This window comes from Oryctolagus cuniculus, chromosome 12, assembly GCF_964237555.1.
Source record: "Oryctolagus cuniculus chromosome 12, mOryCun1.1, whole genome shotgun sequence".
Classification (NCBI taxonomy): domain Eukaryota; kingdom Metazoa; phylum Chordata; class Mammalia; order Lagomorpha; family Leporidae; genus Oryctolagus; species Oryctolagus cuniculus.
Window position 1 is genome coordinate 111,868,803 of NC_091443.1, and position 16,723 is coordinate 111,885,525.

Below are 16,723 nucleotides of genomic sequence, written 5' to 3' on the forward strand. Positions count from 1 at the left end.
ATCTCGAAGGGATGAGGTGAGGGGGTGGCAGTGACTAGCAATAAATTCTTTTCTGATGAGAGAGAGAGAGAGAGAGAGAGAGAGAGAGAGAGAGAGAGAGGAGAGAGAGGCGGAGGGAGAGAAGGGAGAGGAGGACTCTGGTGGTCCGGAATCCAGAGGAGCCCGTGCTTTCACTGCGGAGCGGTTCCACCCTCGGGGACCACCCCGCAGTCCACCACCCCGCAGCCCACACCCCGCCGGCGCCCGGCCCGCGCCCCTCGGCCGGCCACGCCAGCCGTCCGCTCCCCATCACCCGGGACAAAGACGGGCGGCCCCGATGGGGAGACACACAAAGCGCGAGGCCCAACCTACGTTGTTGGCGGTCCGGCCAGACACAGAGCGGTACCTCCCGGGAATCATGGCAGAGACAGCCCGGGGTCTGTCCACCGTCTTCCCGGAGACGCTACTCCGCAGGGATCCAGACACCCGCAGGGGTCGTCTCCCGGGCAACCCGCCCCGGGGTTACCATGGCGACCCGCACTTCCGGCCCGGCCCTCGCCCCCCGCGACGGGCCGGCTCGGGCGTCAGAGCCCCCGGCTGGGGTGATCTGCCGGGCCCCGGGCGTCGGCGCCTCCCGACCTCACAGACACAGCGCGGGGAAGCCGTCAGGAGGTGCGGGCGGGCAGAGGCCGGCCGCATCGGCGCTATGACAACCGCCACTTCCGGTCCGTCCCTCTTTGCGGCCCGCCCCGGCGCAGCGCGCGCGAAATTCGTATCCCCCGGCCGGCGTCCACCTGCCCCCGGGAGCCGGGCAGGGAGTCCCCCGGCCGGCGTCCACCTGCTCTCGGGAGCCGGGCAGGCAGTCCCCCGGCCGGCGTCCACCTGCCCCCGGGAGCCGGGCAGGGAGTCCCCCGGCCGGCGTCCACCTGCTCCCGGCTCCTCCCGGGAGCCGGGCAGGGAGTCCCCCGGCCGGCGTCCACCTGCCCCCGGGAGCCGGGCAGGGAGTCCCCCGGCCGGCGTCCACCTGCCCCCGGGAGCCGGGCAGGGAGTCCCCCGGCCGGCGTCCACCTGCTCCCGGCTCCTCCCGGGAGCCGGGCAGGGAGTCCCCCGGCCGGCGTCCACCTGCCCCCGGGAGCCGGGCAGGGAGGAGGGGGAGGGCCTGGAGCCGGCCGGAGTCCACCTGCTCCCGGGAGCCGGGCAGGGAGTCCCCCGGCCGGCGTCCACCTGCCCCCGGGAGCCGGGCAGGGAGTCCCCCGGCCGGCGTCCACCTGCCCCCGGGAGCCGGGCAGGGAGGAGGGGGAGGGCCTGGAGCCGGCCGGAGTCCACCTGCTCCCGGCTCCTCCCGGGAGCCGGGCAGGGAGTCCCCCGGGCGGAGTCCACCTGCTCCCGGGAGCCGGGCAGGGAGTCCCCCGGCCGGCGTCCACCTGCCCCCGGGAGCCGGGCAGGGAGGAGGGGGAGGGCCTGGAGCCGGCCGGAGTCCACCTGCTCCCGGGAGCCGGGCAGGGAGTCCCCCGGCCGGCGTCCACCTGCTCCCGGGACCCGGGCAGGGAGTCCCCCGGCCGGCGTCCACCTGCCCCCGGGAGCCGGGCAGGGAGGAGGGGGAGGGCCTGGAGCCGGCAAGCCGGGGTCTCCGGGCGCGGAGGGCGAGGGGTCGTCGCGTCCGCCAGGCAGCTGCGGCGTGCTGACCGCGGCCCTCCGGGGACCTGCGCCTCGCTGGCCGCGCGGGGCAGGCCCCGGGGCGGGGGAGCCGCGGAGCTGGGAGGACGGGCCCACGCCCACGCGCGCGGTGATGGACGCCGCCCCGGCCCTTCCCTGACCCTCCCCACGAAGCACTGCTTGTTCTGTGTCTGACGGCCGCCTGCCTCCAGCACCCGGCCAAGGCCCACCCAGCGACCGCACGCACGTTCGGCCTCCAGTACAGGAAGGTATTCACAGGAGTTTAGCGCGGGCGGAAACCCACAGACCGGCAAGAGGAAGCCCCACGGAGGTTGGTTTCCTCACGGGCCTCAGCGCCTCACTTGAGGTCCAATTGCCAGACCAAAACTTCCTCTGCCATACCCACCTGCTTCCTACCAGGGGTGGGTGCGCATAACCTTGCACTGCCCTGCGGTGGTTAGGGTGAGGAAGGAAACTCATAATACAGCGTGCGTAGGCCTGCCTGCCTTTCCCCTGCCCACAGCAGCGGGGCCGAGCTGTTCCCTTCTTAGCCTGTTCCTGCTCGCTGGTTCCATACGGTACCGCGGAGCTGGGCCGCCCATCTCCTCTTGCCACCAGTTACGTCCTTTTCCTTCCAAACGCAGCTCGGCGTCTCGCCCCTCTCTTTCGTGTGTTGCCAGTGCCACTGTCCTGAAACAGCTGTGGCGTGGACCCTCGCGGCACAATGTGAACTCCATGAGAGCCAAGATCCCATCTGATGCCTGCCCCATTGTGTTGCCGGTGCCTGGGACAGTAATTTGCAAGTTTAAGGGATTTGATAAATATTTGTGGGATGATTATGTAAGAACTTTTTGACATTGTGCTAGAATTTTGCATTCACTGCCAGTCTTTGTTCTGGCCTAGGTAACTACCTGTCCAAACGCTGCCCAAATAGATATGTGCATCAGTGTATAGATAAATGTAAGTATGTGGTAAGATAAACACGAAATGTGCCAAGCACATGCCTCCTACACCACTTTCCTTCCCCATAACTTTACTGAATGAAAAACTGGGAGAAGAAATGCCAGGCTAACAAGGATTTTATAATGCAACAAGTACTAACCATGGAGAAACAGACCCAGAGGAGATACTAAGTCTGTTTCCAGTTAGTAGGCATATCCAGCCAACAATTCTAACAATCTCTATTAGGTTAAAAAAAATGGGCTGATAAGTAGGAAACCATGTGGATAGTCATAAAAGTCATGTTAAAATTACAGAAGGTTAAAAAGAGTTTAAATTTCTAGTTGATAGCAATAAATGTTTAGCCTTGTGTAGTGAGAACCCTTAGAAACACAGTGAAGAAAGTTTGCTCATACCACCTCTCTCGCCTTCCCACCACTGCCACGTTTTTCTTCCCAGTCTCCAAACCAACTGTTTGCTGTCATACTACAACACTTACTGAGGAGCCCTTGCAGACAACAAATATAATTTAAGTAGGTAAATGTAAGTAGCAATGCTCCCTGTCTAAGCACCTTGGGGAAAGGTAGGACCACCTCCAGCAGGAGAAAGAGTTCTGAGAGCACCACGGACCACCTGATGTTGCTACTCCCCTGTTGGGGCCCTGGTATGCTGGGAGGGACGTAAAATAGGGTCCTTTGTCCACTGGGTGTAAGCTTTACTTAGTAACCAAAGACTGGGGAAGTGAGAACTTGGCTCACTAATCTCAGCCCGCTGGGGCTGAGTCCTCACGGATCAGGCAAACAGGAAGGAAGGAGAGAAACATTCAGGCTTTTATGGTACAGGGGCCATTTATTTCTCAGAATCAGGGAGCTGCCTTCTGTTCCTCCTTTTATGGCTGCTCCTGGATGTTGCCATGGTGATTGTTAACTGTCACGGTGCTGGTGGGAGTATCACTTAGCATGGAAATGAGATACAGTGAAGTCTGAGGCCTTAGGAAGATGGCTCAATCAGCCGTATATTTTTTTTAAAGAGTTATTTATTTGAAAGGCAGTGCCACCAAGAAAGGGAGACACGGTGACAGAAAGTGATATGCCATCCATTGGTTCACTCCCCAAATGTCAATAGTACTCCCGGGGCTGGGCTGGGGCTGGGCCAGGGCTGGGCCAGGTACCTGGAACTCCATCTAGGTCTCCCACATGGATGGCCGGGGTCCAAGCACTTCGGCCATCTTCCGTTGCTTGCCAGGCACATTAGCAGGGAGCTGGAATGGAGGCCGAACAGCCAGGACCAGAACCAGCACTCCAATGTGGGACACTGGCATTGCAGGTGGGGGCGTAACTGGTGCCACCAGGCTGGCTGCAGTCATACTGCCTCGCTGATTGTCCTGAGGGGGAAACTGTTGGCAGCAAGGTGTCCAGTTCTCAAAGAGAAAGAGCGCTAGGGTAGGGGTAGAACCTTAACAAGGGAGTGCAGCCACTGCTCTAGGAACAACGCTGTGCCTGTTGTTTTCCTTAACAGTTCATTCTTCATCCTGTTTCTTCTATATGATCGCACTGACTTTTTTTTTTAAACTCTAACAAATACAGTAAATGGACAGTGAAGAAATCTTAAGTGGGCAGGTCATTAAATTGTCACGAACCGAACACATAGAACCACAACCTGAGTCAATGAAACAGAAGATTACTAGCACCTGAAGGGTCCCTTCATCACCCCAGCCCCTCCCCCTTCCTCACAGGTAACCAAGGTTGCTCTTCTCTGGCTTTCCCATGACTTAAATCATGCTGCAGGCATCTTGGTGTCTGGTGTCTCTTCTCTGACGTTACAGTTATGAGATTCATCCATATTGTCGTACACAGAATAGTTGCCTCCCGTTGTATAGCCTTCCATTGTATGAATATATCAGAATTTGCTATTGTTGGACATTCAAGTTGTTGCTGGCTTGGAGCTAGTGTAAGTAGTGCTGCTATAAATATTGCCTTTGGTTTGCATGCACACAGTTCCTGTGGAAAATACCTAGAATTACAAGGTTCTAGTTCTATGTTAAACTGAGTAGATAACACTAAAACAGTTGCATGGATCCCACTTCTAGCAGCTCACTCACATTCGAGTCCATTTGCAGGTGTGTTGCCTTTGCATTCCCTTATTACTAATTAATTAGTAAGGAAATGTCTTTTCAAATGTTAGACGAGCATTTGGAGACCGTCCCAGTGGCAGCCATGGCTAAGTTCAGTCTATTTTAGCAGCCTTATTGATTTAGAATTCTTTGTGACTTCTGCCTTCAGGTCCTGTGTCAGTTAAATGTGTTAAAAAGCCGTTGCCCATGGAGGCTTGCTTCTTCACTGTTAAGATTTCCACGTGATGTCCTGAAGTTCTGAATTCCAACAAAAACCCATGTCAATCTGCTCGTTATGGTTAATGCTTGAAACATTCTACTGTGCTGTTTTGTATAAACTTTGTTATCAGAATTTATTTTTGTGTGTGGTGTGGCAGGGACCGAACTACTTGAGCTGTCGTCTGCTGCCTCTCGAGATGCACGTTAGCAGGAAGCTGGGATTGGAAGCCAGGAGCCAAGACTCGGGATACGGGTGTCCCAAACAGTTTCTTAATCGCTGCACCAAATGCCTATCCCCTTAAAAATGTTTTATGGCATTTTATATGGAAGTCTTGTGCTTTTCATCAGATCATTCCTGTCCACTTGATTTTGGTATGATATTTTAAGCTTTATAATCCTATGTTTGATAAATTGATTTTTGTTGATCTTGCTTCCAGAAACCTTATTAAGCTCATTTATTCCAAGAGTCTATTATTTTTCTGAATTTTGTGCACATCTGGAAATGTCGCCTGCCGAGGGTTTGGACGTTGGTGCTTTTGTGTCTCGCCTTTCCTGTTGCACTGGCTAGAACCTCTGGTGCAGCGTAGGGAGTGGAAGAGATGATGGGGGAGCCTCCTCACTCTGCATTCGCATCTTCCCATCTCATAAGATTTTTATGACAGTTTTTTTGGTAGCTGCTCTTTATCATAGAAAGAAATGTGCCTTTCTATTCCTAGTTTGCTATAGATTCAAATAATAAATAATATTGAATTTTACCACAAGATTTTTCTTTTCTTTTCTTTTTTTTTTGGGGGGGGGGGCGGGGACAGGCAGAGTGGACAGTGAGAGAGAGAAACAGAGAGAAAGGTCTTCCTTTGCCGTTGATTCACTCCCCAATGGTCGCTGCTGCCGGCGTGCTGAAGCCGGCGCACAGCGCTGATCCGAAGGCAGGAGCCAGGTGCTTCTCCTGGTCTCCCATGGGGTGCAGGGCCCAAGCACTTGGGCCATCCTCCACTGCCCTCCCTGGCCACAGCAGAGAGCTGGACAGGAAGAGGGGCAACCGGGACAGAATCTGGCGCCCCGACCGGGACTAGAACCCGGGGTGCCGGTGCTGCAGGTGGAGGATTAGCCTATTGAGCCATGGCGCCGGCCCCAAAAGATTTTTCTGAATCTATTCATAATCATTTATATTATTCTGTTTAATGTGAGTTACACAGCATGGTTTTGAAATATAGACTCATTCTTGAGTGATTCAAATAAACCCAATTTGATCAGTTATTATTTTTTTAAAGATTTATTTATTTATTTGAAAGAGTTACACAGAGAGAGGAAAGGCAGAGAGAGAGAGAGAGGTCTTCCATCCATTGGTTCACTTCCCAGATGGCCGCAACGGCTGGAGCTGCACTGATCTGAAGCCAGGAGCCAGGAGCTTCCTCTGGGTCTCCCACATGGGAGCCCAAGGACTTGGGCCATCCTCCACTGCCCTCCCAGGGCACAGCAGAGAGCTGGATTGGAAGAGGAGCAGCTGGGACTAGAACTGGCGCCCACATGGGATGCCGACGCTTCAAACCAGGGCGTTAACCAACTGCGCCACAGCGCTGGCCCCCAGTTATTATTTTTATATATTGCTTAATTTGATTTGCAAATATTTCATTTGGAGTGTGCAACTGTGTCCACGAATGAAATGGGTCTGGCACTGTTCTTTCTTGAAGGCTTTCTCAGGTTGTGGTGTGAAGATTATGCTAGCCAATTTGGAATTGTTTGTTCTTTTTGCATGCTCCAGAAAGGGCGATGTAAGTGGCATTTATATGTTCAGTATTTGGTATCATATTTGGCAGGACTCACTCATAAAAGCATTTAGTCCTGGAGTTTTCCTTGTGAAAAGATTTTTAATGAAGGATTCAATGTCCTTAATAGTTCCAGGGTTGTTCAGAATTTCATTTTGATAAATTATATTTTCTAGAAATGTGTCCATTTCACGTCACTTTTCTGATATAGCAGCAGAAAATTGTTCAGGATAATCTTGGTTTTTTAAACTGTGTAGAACTCATAGGAATTTTTGCTTTTTCATGTTTTCCTGATCAACTTTACCACTTCTAATAATCTTCAAAGAACAATCCTTGCCCTGCTGATTTTCTCTCTGGTCTTCATTATTTCTCTCCCTCTACTTTAAAAAAATTCTACTTAATCTTCCTTCTTTAATTCATGAGAAGTTTAGTTAGATCACTGATGTTCAGAATTTTGGTGGTGAATGGCTAAACTTATTGTGCTAATTTCCTAAATGTAGAATTTAGGAGCATGGTGTTAACAAAGGAGAAACGGGCCTATAAAATGGGGATATGTTCGGGAAGTTTTGTGGAGTATTTTCTGCGTGACGTCAGTAATCTAATCCTATCACACCTGGTTAATTTCTGTTTACTACTATGAGCATTGATGACTCAATTCCCATCGAAGCACGGCTTCACTGAATCCCACAAGCATTAAATATGGAGCATTTTCCTTACTTAGTGTAAGATGTGTTCTGCTTTTTGTCATGATTTTGTCTTTTATTCATCTGCTATTTAGGAGTTTGTAAGTTTCTAAACATGTGTGATAGATTCCTAGATCAATTACACTGTGGCCAGAGAAACACAATAAATGGATTTAAATTTTTAAGTTTGTTGAGACTTCTATTAAGTTCAACATGATCAGTTTTTTAAATGTCCTATCTGCACATGAAATGAATGGGTATTCTGCAGCTGGGTAAAATGTTCTATGTGTGTCTATCATACTATCTATCATATTTATTTGTCTACTTATTTGATCAATTGCTGGGAGAGGTATGTTAAATCTTCCATGGTGATTTTAAATTTATGTATTTTAAAACATTTTTTTAAACATTTATTTTATTTATTTGAAAGACAGAGTTAGGCAGGTGCCGCGGCTCACTAGGCTAATCCTCCACCTTGTGGCGCCGGCACACCAGGTTCTAGTCCCGGTCGGGGCACCGGATTCTGTCCCGGTTGCCCCTCTTCCAGGCCAGCTCTCTGCTGTGGCCAGGGAGTGCAGTGGAGGATGGCCCAGGTGCTTGGGCCCTGCACCCCATGGGAGACCAGGAGAAGCACCTGGCTCCTGCCATCGGATCAGCGCGGGGCGCCGGCCGCAGCGGCCATTGGAGGGTGAACCAACAGCAAAAGAATACCTTTCTCTCTGTCTCTCTCTCTCACTGTCCACTCTGCCTGTCAAAAAAATAAAAAATAAAAAAATAAAAAATAAAATAAAACAAATAAAAGACAGAGTTACAGAGAGAGGTAAAGACAGAGAGAGAAGTCTTCCATCCGCTAGTTCATTCCCCAGATGGCCGCAATGGAGGAAGCTGCACTGATCCAAAGCCAGGAGCCAGGAGCTTCCTCCTGGTCTCCCACGTGGATGCAGGGGTCCAAGGACTTGGGCCATCTTCCGCTGCTTTCCCCGGCCATAGCAGAGAGCTGGATTGGAAGAGGAGCAGCCGGCACTTGAGACCAGGGCTTTACCCCGCTGCACCACAGCGCCAGCCCCTAAAATTTTTATTTAATTGAGAGGTACAGAGAGAAAGGTCTTCGTTCTGCTAGTTCATTCCCCAAATGGCCACAATGGCTAGAGCTGGGCTGATCTGAAGCCAGGAGCCAGGAGCTTCTTCCAGGTCTCCCACGTGGGTGCAGGGGCCCAAGGACTTGGGCCATCTTCCGCTGCCTTCCCAGGCCATAAGCAAAGAGCTGGATTGGTAGAGGAACCCTGAGACATGAACTGGCCCCCATGCGGGATGCTGGTGCCACAGGCAGAGACTTAGCCTACTATGCCACAGTGTCAGCCCCCTACATTTATATTTAAATTCTCAGTTCCAGTAGTTTTTGTGTTATATATTTTGCAGCTTGTTAGTAGGTACATGATGCTAATATAGCCACAAGAGCCTTCCTTAGGTTCATTTTTGCATAGCGTATCTTTTCCTTTCCTTTTACTTTCAGTCTTTCTGTATCCTTAAGGGTTTAGGCATTGCTGCCCTTTGAAGAGAATGAACCTTTTCCCTCTGTTTCCTGTTAAATTCTTCCTCTTCATTTTCCAGTTCTATGATGAAACACATAGGTTTGGTTTCCTGTTTTTATTTTGAGAAGTGTAAGGGCTTCTTGGTGCTTTTGTAAAGCAGCTCCGTGCCCTCCCTTCATTTTGATAAACCCCCAGCTCTTAGTTGTTCAGACGCTGTTTCTGCCTTGCTGCTTCTCTGTCCTCTGGGACCACAATGTACTTTTTCATCTCATTCCCTTTGTCTCTTATGACCTTTTCATACTTTCCACTTTCTTTTTGTCTCTCTTCATCATTCTGGACATTTTCTTTCGACGGATGTTTGAGCAGATTAGCACATACCTAGAAAGTCTGCTTCCAGGGTGTGATCTGAAGAGGCCATCAGAAATGACCCAGACGTGTGTACATGGAGTATTTTCATAAATGACAGCGCATCTGTACAACAGAGTGCTGTCAGGCACAAAAACTGTGCTGTAGAATACTTAATGGCATGGAAACATGGTGTATTAAGGGGAAACCAGCTTATAAAACATACTGATAGGGACTGGCACTGTGGCGCAGTGGGTACAGCCATCGCCTGCGACACCACATCTCATGTGTGCACTGGTTCAAGTGCCAGCTGCTCCATTTCTGATCCAGCTCCCTACTAATGCTCCTGGGAAAGCATCAAAGAATGGCTCAAGTGCTTGAACCCCTGCACCCACATGGGAGACCTAGATGAACCTCCTGGCTGCTGGCCTGGCCTGGACCAGCCCTGGCCGTTGCAGCCATTTGGGAGTAAACCAGTGGATGGAACATGTGTGTGTGTGTATGTGTGTGTGTGTCTGTCTGCCTCCCTCCCTCCCTCCTTCTCTCACCCTACCTTTCTGTCTTTCCCTCTCTGTAACTCTGCCTTTCAAATAAATTAATTTTTTTAAAAAATATAGAATGGTCCCAATTTAAAAAAAAACTTAGAAAAGGGCAAAAATGCAGTGAGACACAGTTTTAGTTATAGATTACAAAATTATGACAAATTTTTAGTTTCTGTTTCTCTGTGTGATGCAAACTTTTTGCAGTGAAACAATGTATTACTATTATAAAGGGAAAAGTTATTTTTAAATGCCAATTGATTTCCTAAAACTCCATTTTATTAGTTGTATATCTCTTTGTAGAGAAAGACGTATCTATTCTTAGAAGTAGTTTAGGAAGTAGCTAGGGGAAATTGGTCATAATTTTATGAACACAAAAATAAGCCTTTTAAAATTGTATTTAAAACCAAAATAATTTTAGATATAATGATTCATGTTACAAAGGAACTCTTCACAAAATTTCTTTTTTTTTCTTAAAGATTTATTTATTTATTGAAAGAGTTACACAGCGAGAGGAGAGGCAGAGAGAGAGAGAGAGGGGTCTTCCATCTGATGGTTCACTCCCCAGTTGGCTGCAATGGCCAGAATGCTATCCCAGGCCATAGCAGAGAGCTGGATCGGAAGAGGAGCAGCCGGGACTAGAACCGACGCCCATATGGGATGCAGGTGCTTCAGGCCAGGGTGCTAACCCACTGTGCCACAGCGCTGGCCCCCACAAAATTTCTTAATAAAATTTCTTTAACTTGGGTATGCACAGCCTATGGTATAGTAATCAGAGATGCCCGCTGAAATGGTTTTTCCAAAAGTCTGAAGGCAACTGCCACTAACAGGGGCCTTAAGTAAAGTGGCCACGCGCTCCATTTTCATGTCTTCATCTCTTCGTACTCTCTCTCCCCAGGCCTTTTCCGGATCGTCTTTTCCTGACATCTTCCACGTTCTCCTCGAGGTGCCCAGTCTTGTTACCCTCTTAGTGTCCAAATCTTCCTTCTGGCTCCCTCCTACCCCCAGAGCTTCCCCTGCAGACCAAAATCCCCAGTTCACACTGTACTTGTCTTCAGGAGAGTATTAAAGCCCCTCGTATTATCTCATTACAGCCATCTTCCATATGTTAGAAAGGATTTATGATTAGGTTCTCCAGAATCTTGTTACAGCCATGATATCCAGGAACAATACTAGTAGTAGCAGCTAGAAGCTGCTGATTTAGAGCAACGAGTTGTAAGCAGAGAGCTTGTAGACATCTGCCTGAGCAGGTTTATGTTTTATGAGCACTCAAGGACAGCGAGACAAAGCTCAGTGTAGGGGCCAGCGCTGTGGCGTAGGAAGCTAAGCCTCTGCCTGCGGCGCTGGCATCCCAGATGCTCTTCTCCCAGTCCAGCTCTCTGCAGGGCCTGGGAAAGCACTGGAAGATGACCTAAATGCTTGGGCCCTGCACCCATGTGGGAGACCTGGCTTCAGAGACGCTCAGCTCTGGCCATTGCATCCATTTGGGAAGTGAACCAGCAGATGGAAGACCTTTCCCTCTCCCTCTGTCCAGCTGTAACTGTCTCTCAAATAAATAAATAAATAAAATCTTAAAAATAAAAAAAAAAGCTCGGTCTATAGATTCGACTTGCCTGAATCCAGTTCCAACCTTACTGATAAATGTGACTTTGACAAATATTATCTGTACTCTCTTACTGCTTGTAACTTTTAAGATTTATTTATTTATTTGAAAATGAGAGTTACAGATAGCCAGAGAGAGAGAGAGAGAGAGAGAGAGAGAGAGAGGTCTTCCATCTGCTGGTTCACTCCCCAGATAGCTGCAACGGCTGGTGCTGTGCTGATCCGAAGCCAGGAGCCAAGAGCTTCTTCTGGGTCTCCCACATGGGTGCAGGGGCCCAAGGACTTGGGCCATCTTCTGCTATCCCAGGCCATAGCAGAGAGCTGGATCGGAAGTAGAATAGCTGGGTCTTGAACTGGCACCCACATGGGATGCCAGCACTGCAGGTGGTGGCTTTACCCGCTGCCACAGCGCAGGCCCCTGCTTGTAACTTTTGAAAGATCAACCTCTCAGGCAGGCTCCCCTTTGCTATAATTTTCCTCTGGTTTACATTTCGAGACTACAGGTAATGCAAGGCCATGCTGGTGACCTCTCACGGTTCAGCTCAGGAGCTGGACGGAGGCCCTGTGCAGAAAAGTGCACGTCTCTTTGAAAGCTTGTCCAGGACACGAGTGCCTTTGTCGGCTGGTGGACCAAAGGGACTGATCATTTGTAGACTGGAGATCCCTAAGAAGCCAGGCCTGACTTGCTACTTGTGTTAATTGTCTTTCAGGGCTGGCGCCGCGGCTCACTAGGCTAATCCTCTACCTTGCGGCGCCGGCACACCGGGTTCTAGTCCCGGTCGGGGCGCCGGATTCTGTCCCGGTTGCCCCTCTTCCAGGCCAGCTCTCTGCTGTGGCCAGGGAGTGCAGTGGAGGATGGCCCAAGTGCTTGGGCCCTGCACCCCATGGGAGACCAGGAGAAGCACCTGGCTCCTGCCTTCGGATCAGCACAGCGTGCCGGCCGCGGCGGCCATTGGAGGGTGAACCAACGGCAAAGGAAGACCTTTCTCTCTGTCTCTCTCTCTCACTGTCAAACTCTGTCAAAAAAAAAAAAAAATTGTCTTTCAGGTGTTCAGGCCAAAGGGAAAGTGTGTGGAGCACGACTGCCCAGACAGACGGACGGAGGCCAGGGTGCCCTGCAGTGGCCTTCCTCTCAGACGCTCCATCCAGAAAGTCAGACGCGGATGGGGATGCGACATCAAGAGTGTGCAGAGAGATGTCTTTCAGAGCGCTGCAGGAGAAAGAAGAGACGTGTTGGAAAACACAACATCACATGTTTCAATGCGCTATGGATATTCAGATTGTCAGTGCCCATACATATCTTTGCTATTGTAAATCTGTCACTTCTAGATAATTTGATGGTTGAATGTCAGCAATGTTTTGTCTACCTCTAAAGTAAAAATGTGCCTGCCTGCCAAGATAATGAAGATGATCCGTCTTCCCTACCTTTACCTTTTTTCTATCCTATTGGTGGAAATAGGAAGGTTTCCAGATCAAGGTTAAGCACTGAATTTTTGAAAAATTTTTATTTGAGAGAGAAGGAATTCTCATCTGCTGAATCACCCCCCAGATGCCCACAAAGGCTGGGCCTGGCTGAAGCTGAGAGCTAGGAACTCAGTCCAGGTCTCCAATGCATGGCTGGAATCTAATTACTTAAGTCAATGCCGCTGCCTCCCGGAATCCACATCACCAGGAAGTTGCAGTCAAGAGTCAGACATGGGGCAGCACCGTGGCTCACTTGGCTAATCCTCTGCCTGCGGCGCCAGCACCCCAGGTTCTAGTCCCAGTTGGGGCACTGGGTACTAGTCTCAGTTGCCCCTCTTCCAGTCCAGCTCTCTGCTGTGTCCCAGGAGGGCAGCTGAGGATGGCCCAAGTGCTTGGGTCCCTGCACCTGCATGGGAGACTGGGAGGAAGCACCCGGCTCCTGGCTTCGGATCCATGCAGCGCCGGCTGTAGCAGCCATTAGGGGAGTGAACCAACGGAAGGAAGGCCTTTCTCTCTGTCTCTCTCTCACTGTCTATAACTCTACCTGTCAAATAAAAAAAAAAAAAGTCAGACATGGGAGCAAGCTCAGACACCATGGAATGTGCCCACACTACCCATAAGTGTTGAATTTTTCAAATTTTTTAAATGTACTTATTTTTCATTTTACTTTTAAAGGCAGACAGATAGATAGACAGATCTTGGAGAACTTTTATCTGATGGTTCACTCACCAAATGATCACAGTGTGTGAGGATGTGCCAGGCTGAAGCCAGGAGCCAGGAACCTAATCACGGTTTCCCACTCGGGTGACAGGGACCCAACTAATTTGAGCCATTACCTGCTGCCTCCCAGGATCTGCATTAGCAGGAAGGTGGATCAGACAAAGTCAAGACTTGGACCAGGCATCTAAACCACTAGGCCAAATGCCTGCCTCTTCTACCCATACCCACCACCACTATCTAGGCTTAACTCAGAGGCAGCATTCCTATGGGACTTATTTGACATTCACTAGTTAGGGTATCATTGGTGGTCTAGTATGATACAAGGAATGATTCGGGAGTGAAGCTGGGACATTTACCCTTGACCGCTCATTTTCTGGGTTAGTATTTATCTGTGTTCATTTGTAGCACTAGGAGATTGAGGGCTTGGTCCTATGAGTGTCTCTTGAAGCCATGGCTCCAATGGACAGTTTTGAAGAGAATCAGTGTAGAGAGAGAGTTTCACATGGTCAGATTGCTTCGTTAATGAACTCTACCTGCATCAGTTGCTAGGGCAACACATGAATTGATTAATTAATTTAGGTTGGAATTGTGTCATCATGCACAAAGGTATCACGTTTCTACCATGTCCCTCTGCGGGTGTCAGTTTTTTCTGGACATAATTATGCCATGAAGATTAGCTGCCCATCTGCTGTTCACCAGGAAAACTGCCATCGCAATTTATATCAGCAAGTAAATAAACTGTTAGAGGGGTTGGTGAGAAACTTATTATAACTCTGATCTTGCTTGTATTGAGAATAAAAATAAATGTCATTTTACACCTCCCGTGTCTTCTTGTTAGTTCCACACTGTTGAAATAACTTGTGTGAATTCTACCCTTAAGGCTGAAATAACAGAACAACGTGATTTTTCTCCAAAGTTAATTTCATGTCCAAGTTAATTTGAAGGGTATATTTTAAATTTAAGGCAGGGAATAATGTGAATAAAGTATGCATACAAGTTGTGAGCCTGACCTTCCAGAAGTGGTTGGGTTAGTTTGCTGGGATGGAGCCAGGGATGGAGTCATGGAGGCTTTGTGAGGAGAGACCACGGAGAGGTGAGGGGAGGAGGGGCTTCTCAAGTGTTTCTGTGCCTGCCTCTCCGCACACACCCTCCACTGCCAGTCTCCACCAGAGGCCAGACCCACGGGGCTCCCTGATCTTGAACTCTGACCTCTAAACCGTAAGCTAACACAAACCTTTCCCTTCCCGAGAAGCTCCTGTTGGGTACTCTGAAATAATGAGACTCCAGCTCATACAGATAGTGACTAGGCTAAGGTTGCGAGAGCATGACTGGGGGCGGCGGGGAGCTCTTTCAGACGTGCTAACCAGAAAGTGCCTCTGGGGAGATTGGGAGCCCAGACCTGGGCAAGCTGGAGGACCTGCGGAGGAGCCAGCCAGACTGTAGGGGCAGAGGTGCAGCAGGGGCTAGTGCACCCAGTGAGAAGGCTGACGTGGCCACAGATGGCACGGGCAGAGGTCAGCCAGAGCTGGGCTGGAGCAGGATGTAAGAACAGATCCTGATGTCCATCTCATCCTAGGCCCGGTTCTGTTTATAATGTGTACTTGTGACTGGCTTAATGATCTGCCAGTGTTTACTTCCTAAGAAATCTAACTGGAGGACCACAGCAGGCTAAGCCACCACTTGGGATGCCAGCATCTCGTATCAGAGTGCTGGTTCCAGTCCCAGCTACTGCACTTCTGATCCAGCTCCCTTCTAATGCACCTGAGAAAGCAGCAGCAGATGGCCCAAGTTCTCAGGCCACATGGGAGACCTGGGTGGAGTCCTGTCCTGCTTTCAGCCTGGCCCAGCTCTGGCCACTGCAGTCGTCTGGGGATCGAGCCAGCAAATGGAAGCTCTCTCTTTCTGTTTCTCCCTCTCTCTCTCACTCTGGACTTTTGTCAAGAAAACAGTAACATATCAAGAGCATGAATGTAGAGTGTGTTCAGCCGAAACTTGTTATGGGTGTCTGCGAAGCTGCAGCAGTACTGGCGAGGAGTGACAGGTGAGAACTCTCGCTGCCAGGTGAACAGAGGCAAGCAGTGGACAGGAAGCCAGAGGGAAAACCCGTCCCCCAAATCTGACAGTCGCTGACCTCAGGGGCCCGGCACAAAGCAGCTTTGTGCTCAGCTGCCACCCCTCACAGGGGAAACCAGGTGTTGATTTTGAGTCCAGTCAGGTTAACTGGCAATTCAAGCAAAACTCAACTGCTTTGGAAAAAAGATAACAGAATTCATCTTCCAAAACAGTCAGCACAAAATTAGAAGCTATTAGTCATGTGAGGAAATTGGAAAGAATCAAGACAAAAAGGAATCAACAGAACCCACCCCCAAGACAACCGAACATTAGAACTGGCAGACAAGAACAGACAAGCAACTATTAGAAGCACATTCAAGGAGAAAAATATGAGTTTGTAGAAATAAGTTTATGTTGGTGGGAAAAAAATTAGATCCATGCAGTCTTTTAATCATGTGTGTTTCTGCAAACTTTTTAGTTTACTCTCATACAGTAATAATGAAAGAACAGATGGGAAATCTCTGGAGAAATAGAAACTGGAGAGAGAGAGAGAGAGAGAGAGAGAGAGAGAGAGAGAGAGAGAGAGAACCAAGTGGAAACTTGAGAAGGTACTTACCAAAACTGGCACAAGAAGAACCAAGTTCAAAACAGCCCGGTATCTACTTTTAAAAATGAATTTGCATCCAACAAAGAAAACTCCAGGCCCAGAAGACCTGACTTATAAGTCCTACAAAACATAAAAGAAAACTACCAGTCTCAGCCAGGCTCTTCCAAGAACGAAGGACAGAGGAGCACTTCCCATGCCGTGAGCTCACTGTTACCCAGGTACCAAAGCAAGGCTGAGACGCTGTGAGGTAAGAACTCCCAGACCCGTGTCCCTCTGAACACGGCAGTGAAAATCCTTAACAATCAGCAAGCACATCCCACTATACGTTATAAAAATAATGAATTGTGGCCAGCACCGCAGCTCACTAGGCTAATCCTCCGCCTGCGGTGCCGGCACTCCAGGTTCTAGTCCCGGTTGGGGCACCGGTTCTGTCCTGGTTGCTCCTCTCCCAGTCCAGCTCTCTGCTGTGGACCAGGAAGGCAGTGGAGGATGGCCCAAGTGCTTGGG

General features: G+C 49.8%; 2 protein-coding genes across 21 annotated transcripts in view; one reads left to right on the forward strand and one right to left on the reverse strand.

The window, feature by feature from the left end:
- LRRC49 (leucine rich repeat containing 49) overlaps positions 1–490 on the reverse strand; it is a 177,359-nt gene extending 176,869 nt beyond the window's left edge. For 3 of the 5 annotated variants that reach the window (XM_051835678.2, XM_017338044.3, XM_017338043.3), the window contains exon 1: positions 352–490. Coding sequence is in view for 2 of the 5 variants with exons in the window: in XM_008249305.4 (XP_008247527.2) it covers positions 352–399 (48 nt within the window). In the remaining 3 variants the exon portion in view is untranslated. The remainder of the gene's footprint in view (positions 1–351) is intronic. The other 2 variants (XM_008249305.4, XM_002722084.5) reach the window with 1 other exon arrangement.
- Positions 248–14,365, forward strand: LOC103345360 (uncharacterized). Of its 16 annotated transcripts, XM_070054756.1 has the most exons (6): positions 248–704; positions 1,848–1,966; positions 2,280–2,434; positions 2,539–2,595; positions 3,034–3,117; positions 12,421–14,365. In XM_070054756.1, exons 1-3 carry the CDS (start codon positions 317–319, stop codon positions 2,391–2,393), a joined length of 621 nt encoding a protein of 206 aa, XP_069910857.1. In that variant the 5' UTR covers positions 248–316; the 3' UTR covers positions 2,394–2,434; positions 2,539–2,595; positions 3,034–3,117; positions 12,421–14,365. The 16 variants fall into 16 exon arrangements, 15 of the variants coding, with proteins under 15 accessions (XP_069910857.1, XP_069910856.1, XP_069910862.1 ...); XM_070054755.1 differs by lacking the exon at positions 3,034–3,117; XM_070054761.1 differs by lacking the exon at positions 2,280–2,434.
- Positions 14,366–16,723: the final 2,358 nt, after the last annotated feature.

Bases quoted from the DNA above. Each gene is read 5' to 3' on its own strand.
- LOC103345360 (XM_051835684.2), top strand. From the start codon at position 317: ATGGGGAGACACACAAAGCGCGAGGCCCAACCTACGTTGTTGGCGGTC. The intron at 705-1,847 runs GTCCGTCCCTCT...GCCTGCCTCCAG, and splicing joins TATGACAACCGCCACTTCCG to CACCCGGCCAAGGCCCACCC. The intron at 1,967-12,420 runs GTTGGTTTCCTC...ATTGTCTTTCAG, and splicing joins CAAGAGGAAGCCCCACGGAG to GTGTTCAGGCCAAAGGGAAA.